Raw genomic sequence first — 18614 nt, forward strand, 5'->3', positions numbered from 1 at the left:
CTTGAAAACTGGAAACTTTCCCAAGAAATGGAAGATCTCATACTTAACCCCCATTTATAAAAAAGGAGATAAAACTGACGTCTCCAATTACCGACCCATTTGTATTCAGTCAGCCATTCCAAAGTTACTGGAATCTGTTTTGCTAACTAAGTTCACCAATGAAATTAGTAAAGTTATCACTCCGTTACAACATGGTTTCATAACTGGTAGATCAACTCTTACAAACCTTATGTTGCATCAGAATCGGTTGATCACATCAATGGAGAGACGTCATCAGACTGATACAATTTATACTGACTTTAGTAAAGCGTTCGACAAGGTTTCTCATACAATTTTAATACACAAACTTAGTTCATTGGGAATTACTGGTAATATCTTGGAATGGTTTAAAAGCTACCTGTCAACAAGGAAAATCTTAGTAAAAGTATTCGGTTATAACTCGTATCAGTTTGAGGCATCTAGTGGGGTACCCCAAGGCTCCCACCTGGGACCAGTACTGTTTTCTTTGTTTGTTAATGACATTGTGTCGATATTTGAGAAAGTAGACATTCTTCTCTTTGCCGACGATCTTAAAATTTCAAAAACTGTTACCTCTGATACCGATTGTGGAGTTCTTCAGTCTAATTTGGTAAGGCTGTACAACTGGTGCCAGAAAAATGAACTTTATTTAAATGTCGACAAGTGTTGTGTAATATCATTTACAAGAAGTAAAAAACCCATAATATTCGATTACAACATTAATAATATCAATCTGGGAAGAGTTACACAAATAAAGGATTTGGGGATAGTTTTTGACGAAAAATTGACATTTATTCCTCACATTGATACCATCACTAATAAGGCAATGAAATGTCTTGGATATTTGCAGCGAACCGTAAAGGATTTTAATTCCATCACTACCCTCAAAGTGCTATTTACTGCCTTGGTTAGAAGTAATTTAGAATTCAATTCAACAATTTGGTCACCTTATTACAATGTTCATATTTTAAAGTTAGAAAGAGTACAACGTAAATTCCTTAGATTCATCAATTACAAACTTAATATACCCGCTGAAAATATTGATTATGATAATTTATTATGTACACTAAATATGTCAACCCTATGTAAAAGAAGAATTATAAATGACTTATTAAATTTATATAAAATAGCGAATGGCGTATTGGACGTCCCGGAATTAACTAGTGTTATCAGCTTGAAAGTACCTCTTCGAAATACTCGGCAGCTAACGTTATTCTTTGAATCTCCTGGCAGTCACAATTATTATTACAATTCACCAATACCTAGACTACACCGGCTAGGTAACGAGTATGGTGAAGTTGATATATTTTGTCTGTCTTTATATAAATAAAGGTTAAGTATTCAAAAGGTTATAAATTAATTTATGTAAAATTTCTTAATATTTTTCTTTTTTTACTATTTCTTTTTCTCATGTATCTCTTTAATAATGTATAAACTTATATGTATGTATATGTATGCGTGTATGTTTTCATATGTAAATTTTTTAAATATTTTTCTATGTACCATATACCTATGTTGGTACATTTCCTGATTTTTACTTATTATTGTATCTTTTAGCTTTTCTTATGTTATCTTTTATTTTTACCAAATTTACATACTTATGTTTCACTGCTGCACTTAAATGTAATTTCTAAAATATGTAAAAGCCCATTGGGCGTGTAAATCAATAAATAAATAAATAAATAAATAAATTTCAGCCCGTCATCTTTGTTTGTGTTATTTGGGTGTTTGTGTATTTCAATTGCCTGTTATTGCCTATTCGTGCACCGTAATTTCTAGATTTATACAAAATCGTTGATTCGAAGGCGATGCGTCTATAAAGTGATCCGCTATTGCAGATTTTCCAGGGTGCTCAAGTTCACATGCTTTTTTTTTTGTTTTTCAATCTTTTTCCTTTCTTTTCGTTGCTGTGCGTCCTCGCGCGGTTACGCGGGATCACCCAAAAAAGATACATATTGATAACAGCGACCGTGAAAATCTACACACATATTTTTTAGATATATCATAAAAAGAATTGTTATTTTTATAGGTACCACTACTAACTTGTTATAATGGCATATAAATACACAAAAAAATGCCATGAGTTCTCAAAAATGACACTTAACTCATACCCAAAAGCGCAACATACCCAAAAGTCGTGCGCAACGCGTATTTATTTCATTTATTGGTTCTTTTACAATTTATGTATTACTTTTTTTACATTAATAATAATGTTCCCTCACTTGGGTGTCCCGTGCCGTTCTTCGACAGCCAGCCAGGCGCGACGTTCAGAATCAAAACAAAAAGGCCTACTTGTATCATGAAAGCGGGTAAAAACCTTTCGGATAAACAGTGTAAAAATTATTGTGTATCTTTTTATTGGCAAATATAAATACTATTTTTCGTAAACGTCAAGCTACGCCCAGCTACACAATTGCGAAGCTCTTTTTAGTTACAGGGATGCACTAATAGAAATACGATTTTTAAATATAATAAACGTGAGATGGTATTGTTTTAGCATTTCCTAAAATCCAGTGAAAAGAAATAAATAGGTCGAAATAAAAAGGTATTTTGGGAAAGAATCAAATTGGATCTATCAAAAACAAATGTTGATTGTTAACGTTAAATACAAACTTTTTTTGCACTAAAAGTGAGTATCCTCCAAATTTTAGTAGCATAATGTATGCTTGTTGAATGCAGCCCTAGTATAAATAATCAAACTTAAGCTAGGGTTTCCTAGGACAGCGGTGCCCGTATCTTAACGGTCGTAGTGAACGGTGATGCGGTGGACAGCTGTCGTAACTTTGACTGGAGAGTGGTTTCCTAGGAAAACAGTGTTGATTAATGTTAAGGTTAAATGAAACCACTCTCTAGTCACCGTTACGACGACTATCCACCGCATCACCGTTCTTACGGCCGTTAAGATACGGGTACCGCTGTCCTAGGAAACCCTAGCTTTAGTAACAATTGGTACGTTTTCGTGTCACTACTTTTGAACATATTTTAGGGCACGTTTATGTATTAATATGTCATTGGGCCAACATCATTATTTTAAATAGGGTCACTTTATTTTAAAGTTTCTCTTTAAGGTTAATAATATCTATATCTACAGGGTATTTTTTTCTGTTTCCCGAACTAACTACGCCATGAGAGGTTGGTTAGTGGGCTTTAAGGGGTAATCTATTATGTTTTTTACCTCTACTCGCGCACTCAACAACTGAAGCGAAGTTGGCAAGGCAGTCATCTTTCTTTTTACCTAAAACAAAATGAAACAAAATCAATCAACATTTGAAAATAAATAAAATCGTCAAACAAACAACAACATGAAGATTATGTAATACCATCTTAAGATTAGTCCAGAGCTTACTTCTTCCACTCCTTGACTATGCGGATGTATGTTATCCAGATGCTAATTCTGAATTACTTGATAAGTTAGAACGATTGCAGAATATTTGTATTCGTTATATCTTTGATCTTCGCAAATTCGACTAAATAACCGAGTATCGCACGCAACTACACCGGCTCAGAATCAGGCACTTCTTTACAATATTTTAAATAATCCCACATCGCCTGTTTATCTGGGAGAGCTCATCCAACCTCTTTCACAACACGGACTATCTCTTCGTTCTAGTAACGAGAGAACCCTTTTAATACCCTGTCATAGCTCTAATTTTCTTGCCTCCTCTTTCACAGTAGTAGCCGCTCGATTGTGGAATAATCTACCCACTAATGTTAGAGACTTCTTTATTACATTTAAGCCAAGATTAAAATGTCACTATCTAAATATTTAAATTGTTACTTTATCCTTCTTCTTTCCTTCTCATCCCTTCTCCTCTCTTCATAGTATAGTGTTAATTTATTTTTTTAATATATTTTTATTTTGTTTATCTTTATTTTTAATTTTTGTATAAAATTACAAGATTCAATATGTCCATGAATTTATAATTTTCTCAAACCGAACGGTTTAGGTTATAAAGAAATTGCCTTAAGGCAATATGCCCGCCCTTATATGTATATATATAAGTATATAAAGTGTCAAATAAATAAATAAGATACTATAGGTTGTAAAACAAGACAAAATGGTTTAACTGTGAAATGAGGAACTTCCGCGCTACGGGAAATTGGATACAAAAAATGGTTTTTTGCGCGCGGTAAAAATAAAAGCATTAAAATTGTAAGACAATTTTTTTTGAAAATGTACGAAAAAAATAATAAAAAAATATTTTAATAATAACGCAGTACTTTGGACAACGTCACTGGTTCTTATGAGTCAACCAATGATATGAGAGCTGTGAAAGATATCCGGTTTGCTTACCGTAAACGAACCAATCGGAAGAACTGGCAGAGAAAAACCTCTGACATCACACGCGGAGTTATTTCAGAAATACAAAACTTTAACAAATCAAAGCGCTGATAATACGATATTTAAACATTTTTTTAAAAATGGCTTAATGGTCTATTAACAAATAAAAAAGAATGAAAAAAGATAATGAACTTCCTCAATGAGGAGGCACATGAAATCATTAAACTTTGAAAGTAACAATTTTTTATTTTGGGCCAAGGATTGCATTCCAATAACGGTATTTGTAACAGAATTTCAAACATTTATAAAATAAAAGTTATATATTTTTTTATTTTATGACAGTTAAGATAATGATGCTACACGATTCGTATTTTTAATAAATATTAATCCGTGTTCTGCTTATAAAAGGAATTCATAACTGCTCCTAACATCAACTGCATGTGAAGATATTTTTTTATTTGAACACCGAATAAATAAGTTTTGTGATTTATTTTATTTTATTTTCCCATAAGAAAAAATGTATTCAAAATTGATACAATTATTACAATACATCACGAGTTAAATATATAATATATAAAGTGTGTTTCAATTAAATTTCAAGAGGTATATTTTTTTAAGTAAAATAATATTCTAACTATACATTTTAAAAGGACGAATGTGCAAATGCACGCTTGTAAAGATTGTAAGGGTGTTGTGTTTCAGCGTAATTAGGGTGCATGTAAGTCAGTGACGAGCGGTGAGTTTTTAGATTTGTAAGCTACGAAAATTCTGATAAAATGTCCGTAGTATCGTACATAAAAAAACAGGTCTATTTTATATTTGATAAATAATCCATAACAAATGGCAAAAGCGGCTAATAGTTTCAGTTAAACTATTTTTTAATGTAGCAAAAACATTTGATTAACAAAAAAATACATTAAAAAAAACATAACTGAACATCAGCACAAAAACATTTTATAAATCATGTATATTTTGTTTCGCGAATCTTTGTTTTTTAAAACCCACGAAAGGATTTATAATGATACGCTAATATTATGGATCATTTCGTTATTTCATTTATTTTACAACAAATTTCACAAAACCGCCGAAACTTATCAAGTATTATTGTGACTTCCGTGTTAAGGCATACAACATATATTCGTTATCTCTTTCTCACACATAACGAGTGCGTATAACGCCAAATTTCGTGGACCGTCTTAACTCAAATATATTTATTTTACAGAATAAAAGACCTTATGAAGAAGTGTTGAAAGACTAAATTTCATAAAGGAAAGCTGCAAGATTTTACTGTAATCGCAAGTGTAATTTTTCGAACATGATTCTAAAATTTTGGGTTAAAGACGTATTTAAATTCATGTTTTTTTCTTCAGCAGAGTAATCTTGTGTAATCCAGTGGTAATAATTTTGGCCGATAGAGGCGCAACTGGCTCGCCGTATGGAATAAAAAAATGCAATGTATTTTTATGTGATGTGTTTTTTCATAATAATAATGTAATACAAAACATTACTTTCGATGTCAAAAAAATTTGGTGAGCTGCAAATAATCGATTATAAAGAGAATTCGCCCCTGACATATGTGTGTGCGAGTATATGTATGTATGTTATGTGTTGCGAATTTAAGTAGACTTATTGAATAGTGATACTTAATAATTACATTTTTTTATTATTATATTTATTTTCCTTTAATACAAAACATGAACAGTCATCAAATCTTTGCATTTCGTAAATCCTAAATAAGCAACTGAAAGATGTAAAATCTTTTAAAAGCAGATTGATCGTACTAATTAGAATAAAAGCTCGGAAGTAAATTGAGGGAGGAATAAATAAAAATAAAGGGATGGATTTAAGAAAGCGCTTCATCGCAGCAAAAATATTTGAATATTCATGTCGACGCTTACATTCTCCACCCCAAACCCTTAGCTGACTCAGCTCACTAACCCTACTTCGCTATGCTAATCCAACACGACTAATTTCTTAAATAATTGTTAAGGAATTCTTAAGCGCAACCAGAAGTGGCTGTCTTATTAAAATATATAAGGCATTATTGAATCCGGGTGTTTTATTCGCGGGCGAAAGATAATTCACATTTGAAAGATATCGAAAATCTAAATTGGCAATTTCGTTTGTAAAGAATTTAATTTGAGTTATATTATTTTAAATAGTAATTTTCAAAGTTAGTAGTAGTAGTTAGTAGTTTCATAGTTATTTGAGGAATTCGAGATCTGAGATATAAGACAATTGTATATTTTTAGAATAATAATGTTTGTGAAAGTAAATTATTCTACCAAATCCCAAAAGGAACACTCCCACACTACCAGAAGTCAAACTAGAGGATGGGTCATGGGGTCTATCATGAACTCTGAATTCGGGCAAAGAAATTTCAGGTTTCTGGGCCCCAAAATATTCAATATGTTACCCAAAGATTGCAAAACCATGACCCGGATTCAAATGAACAAATTTGTAAAAAATTGGTTACTGGATTTAGGTCGAGAAAAATCGAAAAATTTACTCAAAATAAATTCCTAATAAATTAATATTGTATAACTGTATAGTATAATTAACTTGTAGGTGGTAATGTTATTATAACTAAACATACATAAAATAAACAGTGAACAAATTAGTGGGTGTCGATAAGGATGAGGGGGGGGGGGGGGTAATTGTGTTTAAGGTGGGGGAAGGGAAGGGAAGGGGGTAATTGCGTTCAGGGTAGAGTTCGATTTTATAGGAAAAATATTAAAAATGGGACTATGACTTAAGTTTAATTGATTATTAATTATGTCTAAGTTCTGTTTTACCGCTTTTTTTATTTCTAAAATTTCAAAAAGATTAATTACTTTATTTTTATTATTTAAATGCAATATTTCAATTCCATTTTCAAAATTAAAAGAATGATTATTTGTTATAATATGGTCAGCAAATTCAGAAAAATTATTGTTATTGAGACATCTCATATGCTCCTTGATTCTTATATAAAATGAACGCGATGTTTTTCCTATATAAAAGGATCTGCAATCATGGCAAGTTAATTTCTACACCCCTGATTTATCTAATTTATTTGTTATATCTTTAGTATTTTTTATATAATTTCCTAAATTATTATTTGTGTAGAATGCCGGTCTTATGTCACTAGGCAAGTCCTTAAGAATTTGGTTGCTTAGGTTATCGATATATAAAAATCTCCTCCACCGTCTATTGGTAATGTTATTATTTTTATTTATATCCCTACAGAGATGAGGTAGATTTTTTTCAAATTTAGGATTATGGATATTCGAGCGTTTACAGGGCTTATGACCTGTCATTGGCTGGGTTAAGTGGCCACTTTAAGCACTACAACATTCCCCATTCCGCTTATTAGCGAATATCCACACCAGGTAACATTTTTAATTTTTGTATTTATGTAACAAATGTTACGAATAAAGTAATCTGCTTAATTAAAAATACTTAACTTCAATATCAATACATAGATGGCGCTCCACCTCGCTTGTGGATGGTTTCTCAAATTCGTAACATAAATACAAAAATCAAAAATGTTACCTGGTGTGGATATTCGCTAATAAGCGGAATGGGGAATGTTGTAGTACTTAAAGTGGCCACTTAACCCAGCCAATGACAGGTCATAAGCCCTGTAAACGCTCGAATATCCATAATCCTGAATTTGAAAAAATTCTACCTCATCTCTGTAGGGATATAAATAAAAATATATACCTACTCCCCCTTGGGAGAAAATCCAGATTTGTGTGTTCAAGTACACGTACCAAAAATAATGTTGGGTAATGTTATTGTTTATTTTTGCATAAAAATGTCTGCCTTAAAACAGGTTAGTTAGCTAGTTAGGCAGACTAGACATGATCCAGAGAAATCTATTACCTAAGTGTTTATGTAGTAGATAAAGTTATTGTTATTTTTGTTAATAAACGATGATTATTATTAAAAGATTTTTTAAGTGCAGGCCGAATAAAAGAGTCTTAATGAAAACAATTGCGATTTTAACAACAACTAGAAAGATTAAATTACAAGTTTAAAAAAATTAAACTATACAAAGGAATAACCCGCTAAGCCTCTATTTAGAGACTTGTCAGCAGGTTGGATGGAGGGGATATGGAAGGAGGTAATAAAAAATACACCACAACACCCAGACCAATTGAGAAAAAAAATCTTTCTTGGATTTTTTCTCAATCTTGGACTGCGCCACGGCGCCTGTCGTGGGAATGAAATATTTTAATCTGATTTCAATTCAACAATTTCTTCGTAACTTTAATAAAAAATGTTTAATAATGTTTTATCTTTTCTAGGACTACCAAAATATGTTAACACCATACACTTCAGTTGAGTGAAGATACAAAAAAATGTTGATAATATTAGTAGCAAATTAAAAAAAATAAATATAATTCATTGGAAACAAAATACAAAACGGTTCATTGGATTGGCCACACCCCTAATACTCCACGATTCGGTGAAATTTTGAACTTTGTGACTTTGTTTGTAACCGTTCAAATTTGAATAGAACATCATCATGAATCTTAACGCCACAATTGTCAAGGTCAAACAAGTCGCGTTTTTGTGGAGACATATTTTTTTATCAATTTTATTTTTAAAATAATGTCTGAAGACATTTCTCCACAACATTCATATTGATTTTGAAAACATAATGAATTTTTCCGAGTTTTAACCGGTATTCGTAGAATGTGATAATTCCCTATTAGTTATAATAATACAGCACCGACTAAGAACTAACCAGGTTTTCATTGAAAGCAATCAAGTTATAAAAAACGTAACCAATGATGAGTAACCGGATTGCTTGTGTCGATGTGAGTAGAAAAATACAATGTACAAACATTTATTTCAGATGTACAATGTGTTGAAGGAATATACTAGATAATTACGGTTTTCTTATAATACTTCATTAATACGCCTCATATTTTACGTATGAATAAATATAACAACATTTGAATAGCTGCTTTGTGTTGCATCAAAATAACATTTTACAAACGTTTTCTTGATGACTGTACTTTTTATTGCATACAAGCTTGAAGAGGCTTGAATGAACTAGAATTTCCTTTGAAGTTAAAACATTAATAAACATGTTGTTTATCGTAAAAAAAACACATGTATTTTTAAAAATATATATAGAATACTTTTTACACATAAATAAATAAAGACTTTTTATTTATTTATTTAATAAACGCCTATAGGGTTCTAACAATATACAGTTAAAAGTACATAAAACATTGTAGTAAATAACATAAAAGAAAATTATTTTTGTTACACTAAATATGTTATTAATTCTAAAAAAAGAAATAAAAGGGAAATAAAGTTAAGATGAGTAGAGAAACACATTAAAAAGAGGAGAATTGAGGGGACGGCCATTCTATGGATAGGATAGCTGATTTGATTGCAGCAGAAGTGGTGTGGAGCAAGTCCAACAGTTCAGCATAATTATTAGCATTTCTGTGGAAGTGTGCCAGGGGAGAATGGTGGGTGAAGTTTGTCCTATCGTACTCACACTTGAACATGTGTTTAAGTTTGGTGGTCCTTGTAAGTACACAATTTTTTTTAAGGAGTAGTAATTTTGGGCAATCTATAAGGGTGCATATCACTTAGTTCATTAGAGTGAGGTCACCAATTGTTTTTCTGGTGGAGAGCAATGGTAACCTAAACTCAGATATCAAAGTTTGGTAGCAAATTTACTTTACTTCATATTCTGACTGTTACAATGATTTCTAAACTTCGGTTTAAAAAAAAGGTTTCAGTAATGGCGTAGGTAAAGCTAAATATGACGTTTCTATTCATTGGTTCACAAAGGTTCATTATTATGTATATATTTTCCACTTTCGCTTCTAAAAAAACAAATATCTATCGGATAATAAAACAATAACTGACATAATTTCCTAACATTCCGAGCGCATTCACAATCACACAAATATCATTCATTGAGAAGTAATGAGCAAAAAGTTGGTTCGTAGCGAGGCTCTTCAGAAACGAAAAAATGTACAAACGGAACCATTAATAATGCAACGGAGAGAAAAAACATTCGTAGATTTGACATCTGTTTCCCTTTGTCGCCGTGTTTTCCCGCGCTCTCCAAAACTTTACACAGGCCGACGGGGACAAATGTGAAGCGTGTCCCTGCCTCTTTATTCCGCCATGTTGTTTGTCCCGCCATTTTGTTTGGCCTTTCCTTTGTTGGGCGCCAAAAGACCTCGGTCGCGAGTGATGCCCGATGATGGATCGGCGGAACATACGCTAGGGAACTAATATTTATTTGGCACATGACTCGCAAAATAAAATAACGATTCACGACGTTATGCGAGTAAGTTATAAAGTACTCGTACATGTACAATGAAAGAATACGGCCGCGGCGCACGCCCGCCGAATGATTCAATTTACGAATCATGACAAGTACCTGCACGAAAACTCAACGGGTTCAAAGATGAAAACTGTTTTTGTCTATCAATGTTGCTTCAACGAAAAGTGAATAAAAAGATTTATATATAGTTCGATCGAATTATACAAGAAACAAGACAGTACACACTGGGGAAGATCCATAGAAGGGCCTTGTTTTTTTATTTAACTTTTTGTACATAATATTATTTCTACATTGGCGGGTTTATTGCCAAATGGCAATTTCTTACAACCAACCAATAAAATAAAAGTTTTATTTTTATAATTCAAGTTACAGAACATATTCAATAGAAAAAAAAGATTAAAAAGCTAAAAATACAAATAAACGTATTTGTTTATAAATAACTTTAAATCAAAACCATTACTCAATGGGAAAAAGGAAAAAAAAGAGGAAAAAGGAAAGGAGGAGAGATAAGGGAGAGAAAGGAGATGTTTCTTCAGACGTGATTTAAACAGAGATAATGTAGTAACATCTTTGATGGTGGATGGGAGATGATTCCACAGTCTAGCCGCATGGACACTATATGAGTTAGAGAAGAAAGAGGAATTGTGGATGGGTATTAAGAGAGTTTTTAATGGGAAGATAACAGTTACCTTCAACCGTCTATAAAATAAAATATAATTTTCTGTATGAAAATAGGGGTTCGAACCATCGGTAGGGTCGCAGTGAGTCGCATCTTGCTGGGGGTGTGATTCTATTAAATGCTGCGAACGCCCAGTTGCATTCCACCGGCAAAACTACTGACTAGTCCAACTCGTTAGCGTCCACGTCGCAATCCCCGGGCAATGGGATCACATAACGGTGTGATCGCAGCAGATAACGAGAGGATGAAAGGCGAGTTTCCGGCGCCTCCAAACCAGAACCGACCAGCTAAGAGAAGGTAACCCCGACAGAAAAATCCACCAGAGAAGGCACTCTGATCATCTTTTCCCAGGAATCACAATGCCGAGTACATCCAACAAGCAGTTGTCCTGGCCTCGGAGAAGCGCATTACCGAAATGCTTTCGCTGTAGCGATCGCCAACGTCGGGGGGACCTGATAAGATACCGCAAGAAGAAGAAGAAGTACGAAAATACGTATACTTGAAAAAATAATTGAAGTGTCTTCGTCAGTAAACTGGAATTGAAAATGTTTCAAAAAAATAATTCTATGCATTAACAATATTTTGAGTTGGTCCAAATCTTTGTAGATAAGAACTGGATTTAACTCCCTGGGGAGCATACACAGTTAATATAAACACACGAAACACGAAGTTCTGTGAGGAATGACTTAATGATGCCTAGAGCGCGTGTAGCGGTGTTTCAAATATGTTTTATTTTTACGGGACCAAAGCTATATAGCTTAGTGCCTTACATCTCGAAAAACGAAAGTACAACATGATTTGGGAATAAAATTGGCAAATGGTTGATAGACATGGGCAGCAAAGAGTCAGAAAATTTGTTGACAATTATAACTTAATTTGTTCCTATATGTTATATACATACTTATGTATTATGTACATATTTATAAAATTATATTCATACTTATTATATCCGTGTATAGTTTTGCAAATACGACCCTACATTATAATTATGTTTGCCGCAAGATATCTGTTCTTTAGAACAGGCATCGCCTATATAGATCCTCTCAAGTATTCCGTTATACCGCACTCCTTCGCTTGCTTGATTTATCATTAGTGTTTAAGTAGAATATTTGTTTGTCATTTAGCTTATGTGATTTTTCTAGTATATAAATAAACTAGCGGACCCGACAGACGTTGTCCTGCCCGAACGTTGGCTTGCCTGCTGTTAGCTTGGAAAAAGACTTTTCATTGGTAATTAGGTACCTAGGTACTTGTTTGTGATTAAATTCCAAAACTCAAAACGGTTAATATTCAAATATTGAATTTCATTAGGTACTTGTTTATGGTTGAATTCCAAAACATAAAATAAATATTTTTTCAAATATGGCTTTCTTTTTGCAAACGTCAAACTCCGGTCTTCTCACCAACAGAGGGGTGTACTTATGTAGGAATACGATTTTTTAAATGTGTTGAATTGAATATTATTTTAGTATTTCCAAAAATCCAATAAAATGATATAAAAGGGTAGAAATTATGAGGAATTCAAGGAACGAATCTGATTGAGATCCACAAAAAAACAAACTTTTTTTCATAGACAAAAAAACAACATGTTTCCTTTTTTTGTAAATGCATTCTCCTCGAATGCAACCCTGGTAGATCGATGAATAAAACATTTATGCTCCTTACTTTTTTTTTCATGTTAGATTGAAGATTTTAATCTACGAACACGCACAGCGCAAAGATCTATATTTCTCTGAAAACCGCACGTAAATCGGTTTAAGCCATTTAGGAGGAGTTTAGTGACATCACACGTACAGAGGAATTATATATATAAAGATAAATTAAAAAAAACAACTTTAAAAAAAAACAAATTGCTACAGATATAAAACACATTTTAGAAAAGGTAATATAGAAATCTAGGCATCTACAGGGCTTATGACCTGTCATTGGCTGGTTTAAGTGGCCACTACACACTGTGTAACATTCACCATTCTGCCCATATTTAAACATCTAAACTCCTTCAATTCTTTTATCTGTTGATGTTTGTAAAGTTAAAGAGTGAATGTGAAATCTGTAATACGTCTTGTTTTTAAAAAATTGGTTTCTTTTACACCGAATTTTATTAAAATACTGTGTGATTTCTATGGAAAATAAATAAATAATTGAAACTAAAAATGTATTATTAAATAAGGCTTTCCTTAGAGACAAAATAATTAAAATGTATACCTATGTTTACATAGTTCAATATTTTTTTTAAAATAATTAAATCGGCACATGAAAACAATGAGTCTAAAGAAATAACAAGAAATCGCTTTCAAAAAAACTTAACTTCTAAACTAACACACTATAAAGAAATTGGAGTATAATATCGCGAATCGTTTTCTGATCCCAATACAATGTAATTGAAATCTTTTCTCCGGTCACGCATACATTTTTCATCTATCCTATACTAAAGATATATGCGTTTTCTGATTGGCGTTGATGGTGCACCTGTCTTATTATAATATTATGTTAAGTTCGTTAAAAATATGTTTAATATTATGATTTGTAACTTTTTACAATGTTTTTATTTTATTTGTTTTCAAAATTATTTTTTTTAACAATCATTATTATTATTTATAATATTGTTCTTATTTCTTTATATTTAACTTCAAAATAAACCTATTGTACCCTGGGGTCAACACTATTGTATTCATTCTTAATTTTTACCTTTCTTCTCAATAAAATATATTTATTTATTTATATATCAACGGTTCAAAGAACCTTTTAGAAAAAAATAATAATTTACAGAAATAATCACAGCAGTGCACAATAATCATGTAGTAGGTACATGGTATGAAATAATAGTATAATAAAAACTACAATTTAGTAAACACGTAATACAAAAAGTTAAAAATAAACATAACATGTCTAAATAAAAGATAGCAATAACCATGAGAAAATCTTATGTACTAAATATAAATATAACACAGTAAAGTTGAGAATAGCTAAAAAAAAAAAAAAGTTTTTTTATTGTGTGTTATATTTAATCGTGATATCCTGAAAATTTTATGAAAAATTATTTTACTGAATATATAATGCAATAAATAAGTAGTTTACATCATTCACTGTCGAAAATGTGAATATACAGGGCGTCCCAAACTTATGGGACATGAAGGGGAAGTACCTTAAATATCGTAGATAGTGTATTTTGCTGAAAGAAGACTTTATGTTACTTTTAAAAGTTAGTAATTCTGCATTCATAGATTTTCTAAAAATTACTTGCTTCGTCTGGGAATCGAACCGACTTAAATGTCCAAAAAAAATCACCCTACTTTTATGATGCCAGTCGAAAGAATAGCTAAAAAATAAAAACATAGTAACATAGTATTTTTAAAAAAGGAACAACAACAATGACTAACTTAACTTAACTTAATTAACTTTTTTTATAATTTAAGTTTCTATTATTTTTATACTCGGTGCGCATTTTATGCAAAAACTGTTGTCATTTGTATGCTTACAGACGTATTATAACCACGTTAATATATATGGGTATTTTATATAAATAATCAAGTCCTAAACGAAAATAAATAATATATGCATCTGTACATATGACTTAATATATTTATTTAATATATCGATGTTATAATATATGTAATTATGTCCCCTCTTTGGTGTTCTGTTTGCCTATGTTTTCCCCGCTGAGCATTGAACCCGATACTCTTCAAGCGACAAGCATTATGAATGGGGCAACAATTGACAGCTCAGGACTTCTCAATGGGCTGGATAGCCATTATCCTGCGAGACTCCTCGCTCTCCTGTCACTCTGATAGAAGGAAGTGGATATATTGGTCCATTAGTCAAGTCAGCGGTATTCTTTTTGACTTACAACAAGGGTCTACAAACTTTTTAGACTAAGGGCCACACTGACTTCATCATTAAGTCCCAAGGGCAAAGACGTAGTTTTTGTAGCTCGCTGTACCAACATACTGTAGTGTTGAATTGCGGATAATTTTCGTATTGGGACTAGACGGCGAGTGAGATATCTATGGCGCACGGAGCGGAAGTGGATTCCAGAAAGTTACAGCTACATAAATCGTTATCATGATTTTAACTAATGTAAGTAAATATTAGTATATAACCACTTACCGACTCTTTTAGTCAACCGGTTTCGATTTGCATGTTGGTGTAGTGAGTGTCCTGACGAAGAGACGGGTACGTCTCGGAACCGGTAGACTAAAAAAGTCGGTAAATGGTTATATGCTTATATTTACTTACATTCGTTAAAATGTTTGACTACAAAGTAAACGCTTTAAAAATAAATAATACATTATAGTGATGTTTAATTTTATGGCCTAAATGACTTTTTTTTTACTATCATTTTTTTTGCTGGTGATACATTTGAACTGCCTTACTAGGGATAGCTTTTCCGCTTTAAGACAGAAAAATTTTTTTTTTTTAGAATCTATTATTTTTATCATAAATATTATTCACTTTAATTTTTTAAAATCTTTTTTGTTAGTTTTCCCATTTTTATCATAAATATTCAAAAGGAAATTTAATTAATACATAAAATAGGTAAAACGTTATAAATTTGAATAAATTTGTAAAGTAATAAATTAGGCAAAGGTTCATTCATATCATATCTAATTTTTTTTCATTTGTTTTTAGAAAAAAATTATCAGTAATAAGAGTTAAAATCTTTGATTTCATTAGTCAGTTATCGTGTTTAATTGGTTATAAAAAAAACACTTTATTGTTTTATGTTTTATTTTTTAAAGTAAATATTGCGATCTTATGAAATATTTCAATTATTCGAAAATGGTAATCAAGTTGAGGTAGAGTGGGGTTTAAACCTCGGACCACTGATTCGTGAGTCTACTAAATTATTATATGATTTATTCCGATTCTAAATGATAGCATGATATATTTACATTGAAAATTTTACAATGAATTAAAAATAAACTTTGGCGGGCCGGTGTTGGCTCGCGGGCTTTAGTTTGAAGACTCCTGACCTACACATATATGTATTCTCAAGGGAATACATACGTGCGATTCATATAGGCGAGACCAAGATAAAAAAACGTATTTCTTATTAATAAAATTAATTAAGATATACTTAAAAAGGAAACGGCATAAAAAAATAGTAAAATACAACCATCAATCATAAGTTTACCAACAAGGTAAAAACAAAGCCTTAAGACTTATTGTAAAAAGGTTTTAAGTTGATTCGAGTTACACGAGGAAATATTTTTTAGATAAAATTTATTTATTTTGGGTCTGTAAAAACCATTTGGTTACAAAACACACATATTTTTTTCATATACAAGTATGATTACAGATACGAAAACAATTAAAGAGTACTAAAGCTACGACAAAAAAATTATCTACGGACAACGATCGGGCACGTATTACAATGGAATGTTAACTTTTATCTTCAATTTTATCTACAAATTAAAATTAAGTTTTCTGGATGAAAAATACAATATGTATACCTTTTTTTCAAAACATGTTCAATTGCAGGTTACCGACGAAGAGACTTAATTTTCATACAAATATGCAAATTTTCGTAGATAAATATCGATTCTACTTTATGCCGTCTCGATATGTTTTGATGAAGATGGCATTTGTAATTGCCACTTTGATCTATTTTAGTAAATGTTAAATCTAAAAAGATTTCCAATAAAAAAGACTATGCCATTACTTGAGTTTTCTAGTTTATTTATGCGACGAAAGCTAAATTTATCAATTAGTTCTAAAGATTTTACTTAATTAATTTGATAAAGCATAAATAAACAACAATGACATAAAAAAGGCAGGTACGGGCTTAGCACTATTACATTTAGAACATTATTTTTTAAACTCTTGTGTGGTCCATAATGTCACGTAAGTCTACATAAAACACAAGGTTTGAAATATCTCTCTTTAAAAAAATAATAATGATGTATTTTGCTGTAACAGGTCTAAAATATATTATTATCTTTATAAATTATTGAAAATTTTAATTAACTGTTAAATGCCTGAGCTTCTATTCTGAACGCTTTTATGCTACATAAATACTCGTTTATTTAGTACGTAAATACGCACTATACCGCGCTATAAAAGCGTTCAGAATACTAGCCCTGTATTTTGAAATATCTAGTCTTTTGCTTGATGTAACACGACTATACAGCACCGTTTTGCAAAGGGGGTTTTAGCACAATCTTTGAAGTGTTAATATGCTGTGAATCTGCTAGTCACTTGACATTATTGATTAGATAAAAAAAATATAAAAAACTCTTTTGGTGCAACAGGCCCTTAAGTAAATAATATAATTAAAGCACACAACGACATTATAGACACAGTCAGGGAAACAACAGCAAAGTAATACATCCAATTACAACCAAGCAATCTGCCAGTGGCCGTTTTCACTCTACAGCAAAAATCCACCCGGCCCGATAAAATTTAATACTATAGGGAGGATTTATTTGAACATTGAAATGATATATATGTATATCATCATCGCCAAGTATAATTCTTACATGGGTATACTATACCCAACTAGCTAATGTTTCTTACGCAAGCACCTCGATAGTGCTTATTGGCAAGGGGTGGTTGACCATCTAATGGAAGGAATTTAGGCTCTAGCTCTAGACAGACGCAAAACTTTGGGGAGGAAATCCGGATTGGTCAAGTGGCGTACAAGGAGAAACGTAATTAATAGGTAATATTTAACAATGTTTTGAGTATGACTAAATGTTTGCAGACTGGCTGGATTTCCTCCCTAGGGATTTATTTAGATCTAAATCCCTTCTCAAAAATGTTATCCGTCTCTGTTGCAACAAATTTAGGGGTAATATTTATCTTATTAAAACAAACTTTCTTTGCAATAAGATTTAATTCATTAATTCAACGATTCCATCGTAAGACTGACCGTATTAATTTGTGAATAAATGTTACTATTTCTAATCATACGTATAAAGTATTTAGTTTGCCTTTAATTTCTTAAGGGCAGTGTTTAATATTATGTACCAATTACTTATATATTAATTGCTTCCCTAATCAAAAACCCCACCGCACGCCCCTGGAATGTATGTGTATATTTATATTAATTTTGATGTATTTTTGCATTATTTTATATTTACTTACTCTTTCTTCTTCCATTTTCTCTTCCTTTCCTGTTTTTCAATCCCACTTCCTTTCACTCCTACCGAACTGTACGTTTTGTTTTTTTCATATTTTTGTTCTTATGTGAAACGCGTAATTGGTCTTGTTATTTTTTGTTATTATGTATGTATTGTTTATTAATATGACCGTGTGGGTTTCATAAAATTAAATTAATAAAGATAAAAAATATTGAATACCGAGATCTGGAGCGGCCTTCGACAATC

At 31.6% G+C, this 18614-nt stretch overlaps 1 protein-coding gene across 1 annotated transcript in view; it reads right to left on the minus strand.

Moving 5' to 3' along the window:
- LOC148274564 (CD320 antigen-like) overlaps nt 1–18614 on the minus strand; it is a 125469-nt gene that overhangs the window by 87919 nt on the left and 18936 nt on the right. Inside the window, exon 2 of the mRNA XM_088236940.1 lies at nt 3194–3253. Within this exon, the coding sequence (XP_088093066.1) occupies nt 3194–3253 (60 nt within the window). The remainder of the gene's footprint in view (nt 1–3193; nt 3254–18614) is intronic.

This window comes from Micrasema longulum, unplaced genomic scaffold (genome assembly GCF_059751315.1).
Source record: "Micrasema longulum isolate JH-2025_06_02 unplaced genomic scaffold, ASM5975131v1 h1tg001621l, whole genome shotgun sequence".
NCBI lineage: Eukaryota > Metazoa > Arthropoda > Insecta > Trichoptera > Brachycentridae > Micrasema > Micrasema longulum.